Source organism: Mytilus galloprovincialis, chromosome 4 (genome assembly GCF_965363235.1).
Source record: "Mytilus galloprovincialis chromosome 4, xbMytGall1.hap1.1, whole genome shotgun sequence".
In the NCBI taxonomy this organism is placed as follows: Eukaryota; Metazoa; Mollusca; class Bivalvia; order Mytilida; family Mytilidae; genus Mytilus; species Mytilus galloprovincialis.
This window is the reverse complement of record NC_134841.1, coordinates 22,369,138-22,378,584: the sequence shown is the minus strand read 5'-3', so window position 1 is coordinate 22,378,584 and position 9,447 is coordinate 22,369,138. Positions and strand designations below refer to the sequence as shown.

The 9,447-nt window shown below is 30.9% G+C and overlaps 1 protein-coding gene across 1 annotated transcript; it reads left to right on the top strand.

The window, feature by feature from the left end:
- Positions 1-3,793: 3,793 nt before the first annotated feature.
- On the top strand, positions 3,794-8,857 carry LOC143071640 (molybdopterin synthase catalytic subunit-like). Its single transcript, XM_076246102.1, has 5 exons — positions 3,794-3,927; positions 5,015-5,111; positions 6,960-7,110; positions 7,423-7,546; positions 8,170-8,857. Exons 1-5 carry the CDS (start codon positions 3,925-3,927, stop codon positions 8,233-8,235), a joined length of 441 nt encoding a protein of 146 aa, XP_076102217.1. The 5' UTR covers positions 3,794-3,924; the 3' UTR covers positions 8,236-8,857.
- The last annotated feature ends 590 nt before the right edge of the window (positions 8,858-9,447 follow it).

Below are 9,447 nucleotides of genomic sequence, written 5' to 3'. Positions count from 1 at the left end.
CAAAATTGTACAAAAATCTTCTTTTCTAAAACTATGGGCCAAATTTAATCAAACTTGGCCACAATCATTACTAGGGTATCTATTTTGAAAAAGTGTCTAATGACCCTGCCTGCCAACCAAGATGGCCGACATCAGTAAATACAGTAACAGGTGAGCGACACAGGCTCTTGAGAGCCTCTAGTTTAGCTCACCTGGTCCGAAGAGCCAAGTGAGCTTTTCTCATGACTTGGCATCTGTCGTCCGTTATCCGCCGTCGTTGTTGTTAACTTTTTACATTTTGAACTCCTTCTAGAGAACCACTAATGGAATAAAACCAAACATGGCATGAATGTTCCTTATGAGTTGCTGACTAAGTGTTGTTACTTTGTAGCCTATCCATCATCCAAGATGGCCGCCAGCAGGGGACTTAGTTTAACATAGGACCCTATGGGAAATGCATACAAATGACTTCTTTTAGAGAACCACTGAATGGAATGAAATCAAACATAGCATGAATGTTCCTTATGAGGTTGTTACTTTGTCGCCAATCTTACATCAAAGACAAGATGGCCGCCAGTGGGCGGACTTGGTTTAACATAGGACACTATGGGAAATGCATACAAATGACTTCAATTAAGGGAACCACTGAATGGAATGAAATTAAACAATGCCTGAATGTTCCTGATGAGATGCTGACCAAGTGTTGTAACTTTGTTGCCAATCCATCATCCAAGATGGCTGCCAGCGGTTGCCTTAGTTTAACATAGAACCCTATGGGAAATGCACACAAAAGTCTTCTTCTAGAGAACCACTGAATTGAATGAAACCTAACATAGCATGAATGTTCCTTTCCTAATGAGGTGCTGGCCAAGTGCTGTTTATTTTGTAGCCAAAGTTTATCTTTTTTTATATGATTTCAAAAACCCAAGTAGAGTCAGGTGAGCGATACAGGCTCTCGAGAGCGTCTAGTTTAAGTTCTTAGACCACATTCATTCTGTGTCAACTATTAAATCACTATCCAAATTCAAAGCTGTACCAAGCTTGAATGTTGTGTCCATACTTGCCCCAACTGTTCAGGGTTCAACCTCTGCGGTCCTATAAAGCTGTGCCCTGCGAAGCATCTGATTTTTTTTTGAAATATGATAAACAGAATGAGTGACAGACAATTTTTTCAAGTTGCTGGTTGTGAATAAAATGTATGTCTTTTATATATATATGCTAGATATAAAAAGACCTAACTTGTGTGAAAGAATAAAAGTTTTAATGATAGAGTTTTTAAAATTGAAAAATAAAGATATGAGACAGCTCTTATAATGTGCATTCAGAAAATTGTCACAGGAATCATTTTCTTGCTGCAAGACAAAATTGGTAAATTTACTATTCAATCCTTTATAAAACTCAGATAACCTTATTCAAAAAGTTAATTGATTATCAAATACTTTCCTATTTTTGCTACAACAGTTGTAATAATAAGACAAAACACACAATTTTCTTATTTTAAATGAAAAAATCAGACAATGATTTTTATTCCTCTCGAAATTCGTTCACAAATATATGTGCCACATTTAATTGATTTTGGTAATAGGTTTGAACAGACATTCAGCCATACCTGTGTGCCATTAATTTTCTCATTTGCATTGATATGCATTTTGTGGCTTAAATTTGTATAGCTTGCTATGTGGTATAAGGGTGCTTGTTCAAGACCGTGTGTTGATCTATCTGTCTATAGTGCTAACTTTCATGTCATTTGGTCTCAGATAGAGAGTGGTTTCCTTGGCAACCATACTACCAATCTTCTTATTTTTATGTTGAAAGTTATCTTAATGTGATATCAAATGCTTTACTCATTTATCATGATTATACAGGTAATTTCCAACAGAGAAAAGTTTTGATTTGGAGTAAAGTCCTTGAATGAAAAAAAATAAATGTGTATAGATCAGGAAGTGTTTTCTAAAAAACAAAAATGCCAAAGTGATGTCTTTAAGAGAAACATGCCTATAGATGTAAACTGCCCAAATAGGTGTTAAGATAAGGAACAGATTATTTTAACAATAATGACGCAGCAAAGTTTTGAAATCTCTGAGAAAACAAAATATTATATTTTCCAGTATTGCTGGGTTTACATTTTTAAAAGAAGTTTGTTGGATTGGAGTTTCCTGTATTTATTTCAATGATTGACAGATATGAAATACAAACAATTTCCAACTGATTGCTACTGTTTAGTAAATGAAACAGATTTTGTAAAATTTATGACAGTTTAACATGACAGTTTTGTTGTTTATATTCATTCTCATCACGGCCGATTACAAAAAGTAGGTTTTTTGAAGTTGATATTTAAACTTGAGCAAGTTTGTATATTAAATTGAAATAGATGAGTTATGTCTATTTAATTAATTGAATTGACCTATTATTAATCGGTGACCTGCTTTTGTTTGTGTATTGTATTGTAAACATGGAATGTTAAGTCTACGGTAGATTGTAAGGGAGATAATTTACAGGGGGTATAATTACTGATATGCAGGCTGTAAGAAATGATTGTCTGTGTATTGTATGAAGGACCTGTTACTGTGACATTAATTCTCCATTACTATAACATCTGTCTTGGGTTTTTAAAAGGCTGCCCAAAGATTTAAATGTATAATAAAGCTAGATGCAGTTTAAACTGGATAGGAATACCAGATTTGGAATGTTCATGAAGAGATTGCTATTACATATTTCATAGATTCTTAATTTCATTGTGCTTTTGGAAATAAAGAAAAAAAAACAAGAGTTTCATAAATCAATGGCAAATTGTGTTTTTTTTTTCAGGGAAAATGAAAATCATGAACTTTTAGAGTTATCGAACTTGAGATTTACTTTTAAAAATGGTCAATAACAACAAATGTGTTTATTTGTTATCCAATTTTCTTTAAAATGGTTGCTTAGAAGCCTAATGGATAAAATTAACTATTTTTATGATTTACCTTGATGCAGCATACTAAAATCTGCTTCAGCTAAACAAAAACTTAAAAAACTCTCGTAACATTCAGAATTAAATTAAATTAAAAGAAGAAAATAGGTGGACCAATGAATAGTTTTAAAGCCCCTTTAATATCTAAACATTTATTCAGAAATGAGATATGATTCTTTTTTTGTACAAAATTAAATTTGATGTGTAGAAAAGTAGGTAGTTTATTTGTAGAAGTTAAGGCAATATCTTTTAACTCAGACAAATAGTTCTGATCTGGTTTCCTGCCAAAAGATTGCACAGTAGATATAATTCAATCAGCTTATATCCATTAATTGTACCAAAGGTCAAACAATTATAAGATCAAGATGATTTTTAATCAAGGATGTATTTAAAAATTCATAAAATAAAACATTTAGAATATGATTAAAAATGCTTTATTGTCATTTTCACAGTTTACAGCTCGTGATGGCCACTATGCAAGAAAAAAACATAGAAAAGACAACTGAAATTATCCATTAAAAAACATCATCCATAAACTGAATGTATTTGTTAGTTTTGGGTCATTATATGATTTCTCTGTAAAGACTAAATAGATGGATGAAGGAGAATAAAACAGAGTCAAGGTTAGGTGAAGAGATATCTAGAAAGATATTGTTAATTTCAGAAAAAAAGATATACAATCTTTTAAGAAGAGAAAAGATGTTGATTATATTTTGGTTGATATTTTATACTTCCCCAAATTTATTGTCTTGAGTTAGGAAGAACTTTATAGGGAAAAAGTAGTTATCATGTGTGTTATCATGATCATAAATTGTTCAGCCAAACAGTAGATTTCAAGTATTAATTCTTTATTTAATTTTTTACAGCTTAGCTGTTATTTCTGAGAATATTATATTAGCTCTGAATGAAGACTACTTATCAAAAGACAGTGATGTAAATTTACAAGAGGGTGATGAAATAGCAGTGATACCACCTATAAGTGGAGGGTAATTAAAATGGTGAGTATCCGCTTCCAGCTTCAGTGGCAGTGCCGAGTGGCAGTGGCAATAATGTATTAGTTTGTTTTTAGGTCAAGTTATGAAAAAATACAAGTGGTAGGTCAAGGACATTTGGTATGCACTTGTATAGCATTGGCAAACTCCATTTTCATGGAAATTATGTGGCTTTGTCCCCTCAGTCATGGTCTATTGACACTGAAACTTTTGCTTACATGTACTAGTTTTTGATTAGGTCAGTTTATAGGGAACCACTAGTGGTAGGTCAATGATTTTTTGGGATGCAGTTGTATAAGCATTGACATTGGCCACAACATTTGTAAGTCTAACATTCTGGCAACAAACTTTTAAAAGGGACCTTTGAAATCCAATTATATGTCTAATTCCATTGAGATTATTTGACTCTGCCCCCTTAGTCATGGTCTATTGACTTTGAACATTTTGTTCAGTTTACATGTATGAGTTTGTGATTAGATGAGTTTAAGATGAACTGCTAATGTTAAGTCAATGATATTTGGTATGCAAATTTATAGGCATTTGCAAGTATCGTTTTCATGGAGATTATATAGCCCCATCCCCTCTTCATGGTTCATTGACCTTGAAACTTTTACATGTTTACAAGTTAATGTTTGTTTTTAGGTTTATTTAAAGGGTCTAAAACTACAAATTATGACATAGACTTTTTGTTCTATTGCTGATGAATTCTACATGTTTATCTGTAGATCATTTTGACTGGGTTGAATAAAGTCACAAATAACTATCCTATGTGCAGTTTTCAATTTAGATTTCTGAAAAAAAAACATCACAAAATAAATGGTACATATATTAAAGTTGTGCACCTGCTATTGAGAAATTGTGTATGGAACTTTCACATATAATATTTCAAATATTTAAATGTTCAGTATAGAGAACTTTCAAGGAAACATTATGCCAAACCCTGCTATTTGAGTCTGATCTATTTTGATGTTTTACTGTGTTATTATGTCTCATTTTATCTTTTGATTTGGTATAGAATGTCTTAATTAGAAATTTATACATAGTTGATATTATACAATAACAATATTAAAAGTATGTGATTTATTACTGCCAGGAAAATCATGTAGAAATAAAGGAGAACAAACTAGATCTTGAAAAGATCACCAGTACTGTAACATCACCCAGCTGTGGAGCTGTTTCTGTCTTTATAGGTAAGAGAATAACTTATTCACCATTAGATGAAAGAACAGGTAAGCCAGTCATTGGACACAACATTCTGGTAACACACTTTAAAAAGGAACCTTTGAAATCATATTATGTCTTTGATGAGGGCACACAGATATTTTGGTTCTGTAAATTTCAGGGAGAAGGAAGTCAAATTTTTTTTTTTTTTTTGTAGAATTTATTGGCAAAAGAAAAGATGTAAAATTTATTTAAGAATTGAATGCTTCTTTTTGTAAATTTATTGGGGTTTAAAAGCGTTGACCAAAGTGCATTTTGTTTGAAGCGGAGAAGCACTTTAAAATGTTTGCACGGTCAACTCTTTTACAGCCCTATAAAATTTCAGAAAGAAGCATTCAATACTTACAATTACATTTTTTGCTAGGATCATGAAAAATTTCTATAATTTTTTTGTTTTATTTACCTTTGCACTTTATTGTGGAAGCTTATGTCATCATGATTGTTACATTTCATTTAGAAATGAAAGTTACTTTCAGTATGACACAAGATTGCTGTTAGCCAATCAAATTAACTTATTATAATGAAACACACATGGAATGTAATTTTATAGTTAAAAAAACTAAATTGCAACTGAAGGTAAAGAGTGGTGAATAGATTGTGTATATCTTAAAGTATACCAAGCATGCTTAATTGAGGCATTTTGTCTGAGATGATGAAATAATGCTCATAATTTTCAATAAATAAAATTGGTGTGATTGTCTACAAAGTTATTATGTTATGACTTAACACATCAATGGTCACCAGAGACTTATCAAGTATTGACACTATGTGATTTTGTCTTTGACATCAATTACGAAACCATGATGATAAATCATGGTTGATTGATTTGTAAGTGATACTTATAATTACGTTATTGATGAAATCATTGGTAAAGAGACTTTTAATGACTTAGGGTCAATACAGTTTTCTTTAGATAATTTGATTTATTACTTTGTCTTAATGGTGGATGTTTGTTGCATGTGTTTCAAAAGTAAAACATCTTTTGTGAGAGAAGTAATTTCTAGAAATAATTGATGCAATCCAGTGACATGAATGTAATGTCATAAGATACTGATTTAGGAACCAATACTTTGATTGATTCATTTAAATATTTAATTGGAAGTTATATTTCTGTCTTTGAAGTAAATTAGTTCATTAAAATAATACTTGGGAAGTCCATGATTAACATACTACAGAAAAATGCAACTTTTGGTGCAACAAAAGTGCATTTGTATTAAAAGTTGCTGATCTTTTATGATCAAGACCAAAATATATGAAAATCCACAAACCAAGAAACATATATATATAAAGATCAAGCAACTGGAAAGGGTCTAGAGCAAAAGATAAAACTTTTTTTTTATTCATGTAAATGGATAAAATATATTGGAATCTTAAACTTAAAGCAAAAATCTTCATTCTATAAATTAAAAGCAGTATAATGTACAATGAAAACAAAGCTAATTCTGATACTTGACTTGTTTTCTCTATTTGATTTCTTCATATTTTGTGATCCAATGAACTTTGACTTTTAAGTTATTGAATATTCATTAATAGATGATTTAGTTTGAATGGTTTTACACAAGTCATTTTTGGGGTCCTTTTTATTTGGTGTGAGCCAAGGCTCTGTGTTGAAGACCTGACATTGACCTATAATGGTTTACTTTACAAATTGTGACTTGGATGGAAAGTTGTCTCATTGGCACTCATACCATATCTTCTTATATGGTGACCTATATTTTGAATTTTAAGTTGTTGCCAATCCAAATTATTTGTAGCTGGATTTTCTTGATTTTCAATAACCACTGACATAGTTCATACTATTTTTGTTTAATTTCAAGGAACTACAAGAGATAATTTTGATGGAAAGAGAGTGAAAACATTAGAATATGAAGCTTACATTCCAATGGCAAAAAAGAAAATGTCTGAAGTTTGTCAACAAATTAGAGATAAATGGGAAGTGGAAAAAATTGCTATGGAACATAGAATAGGGTAAGGGAGACAACTATTGTGACAAATGCAGAGTTTTTGCTACAAATATTATTGGAAAAAAACAATAAGGTTATCTGCTTCAATGGTCATTCTTAAAAAACCTAATGTTATTTTAATTAGGTCCTATTCAGAATAAGTAATGATAATAAATCCCTGATTTTTCAATTTGATACTTTGTATTTTACCATAGACTTCTTGATTTTTAGATTGCTCGGTGATGACAGACAAACATTTATCTGACCATATTTGAACCCTTGATAAGCCAAGTACCATTAATAATTCTCACTTAACATTTCATTTATTTATTTTCAGACTTGTTCCAGTAACAGAGGCCAGCATCATTATAGCCATATCCTCACCACATAGAAAAGAAAGTCTAGAAGCTGTTCAATATGCTATAGATACTGTTAAGGCTATTGTTCCAGTATGGAAAAAGGTACAATCATATAAATTGTTACAAAAATTTTGAACCAGGATCTTCTATTGTCTTTCTATGTCAAGTAAATTCGAAAATCACCAAGTTAAATGATTTAAAGGGTTTGCTAATTTACAGAAAAAAGTAATCTCACTTCGTACCAGAACAATTTAACCACATATGTGAAAATGTCTCAGCTTCGAAACAAGCCATCATACATATCCAAGTTAGCGATATGGACTGAGCAACAGAAGAAAACGTTACCATTACTGCATGCCTATGGAGAAACAATTGTGAACATTGACCCATATGTCAAACTGGAAGACCTATCCAACCCAAATTCACTACTGTAGGCTGTAGCATTTAATATTAGTTTACTGCTACAATAAAAAAAAAAGGATTAAAATATCAGGCACAATTTATTATACCCCTACTTATTAGTATACCCACATTTAGGATCTAGGGTTGTATTACATTTGCCCTGTCCCTTGGTTTGTCTGTGTTCATCTGAACATTCTTTTGTTTTTAACAAAGCATGTATTCTTGTCTTATCAAATAGCTAGTACTTTTGCATTTTGCCTTGATTTTATGAATGATTGGGGGAAAAAAATTACCAATAATTGATTTATATGATTTCGTAACAGGAAATATATGAAGATGAATCGTCCCAGTGGAAAGAAAATAAAGAATGTTACTGGAAGTCTTCCTGACCAAGGTGTCCATTGTGTTAATAACTAGTTATATTACAAAGAATAATATATAACTGACAGAAGAGTAATATATGTTTACTTTCTGATACTCATGACACTATGATTTGATAAATATATGTTTTTGGACTTGAACATATTGATGAGAGAAAAATCTGCTAAATAAGGATCAAACCTTTCATATTTCATCTAAATACCCCTTTATAATATCCTTTCAAGTTTAATTTTATTTTTTACTAAAGAAATTATCTTCTGTTTGTTTGTGAAATCACATGAGTTGCAAACATTTTATCCAAAACATGCATGCTCAAGGATATTGTGGTTTAATGAAAGAGTAAATAAAATATCCTTTAAACTATCAATACTACAATATTCCAGATTTCTAGTTTATTACTAATTCTGGTTAAATTTTTCCAGAAGATCATTTTAGATGGCCTTATGAGTAGTGTTAAATCCATAATCATTATATATGAAAAATATTAGTTCATTAATGAATTTCATTTATAAATTTAATTTATTTATAATCTATTTGTGATTAATGTTGTTGTGATGGTTATTTATGCAGAAATAAAAGTTGTGCTTTTTGGTGTATGATGTTTAATAAAGAATAATTTTTAACCTAAAACATATGTCTTGAATAGTCATGAACATCTTTGTGTTTCCTACTGATAAATTAATTTTTTACTTTCTCCAGTTTGATGTTTTTACCAATTATACTATCAAATTTTGGTATATAGATTTACATCTGATAAATAAGTAATGATTATGTTTATTTATCAAAATTGTTGCATACTTTTTGTCAGAATTATATATATAATGCAAATCAAATCTTAATAATATCTAGCTGAATGTATATTTCGGGAAGTTCAATGTTGGTCAGGTTCCCCTCCTGTGTCTTTTCATACCTCTTTTGTGAATACATACATCCCTTATAAGTCTCTTACCATGAAAGCTAAAGGGTTTGCATTCCATTCTTTAGTCGTCAGTCAGGCAAATTAGTTTTCCACACCTTTTTAGCTCACCTATCTCACAGGACCAAGTGAGCTTTTCTAATCACTTGGTGTCTGTCGTTAACTTTTACAAAAATCTTCTCCTCTGAAACTAATTGACCAAATTTAACCAAACTTGGCCACAATTATCATTGGGGTATGTAGATTAAAAAATGTGTCCGGTGACCAGGCCAACCAACCATGATGGCCACCATGGCTAAAAATA

Excerpts from the sequence above, each read along its gene's own strand:
- LOC143071640 (XM_076246102.1), top strand. Across the intron at positions 5,112-6,959 it reads AGCTGTTTCTGTCTTTATAG|GAACTACAAGAGATAATTTT; the intron begins GTAAGAGAATAA and ends TTTAATTTCAAG. Across the intron at positions 7,547-8,169 it reads TTGTTCCAGTATGGAAAAAG|GAAATATATGAAGATGAATC; the intron begins GTACAATCATAT and ends ATTTCGTAACAG.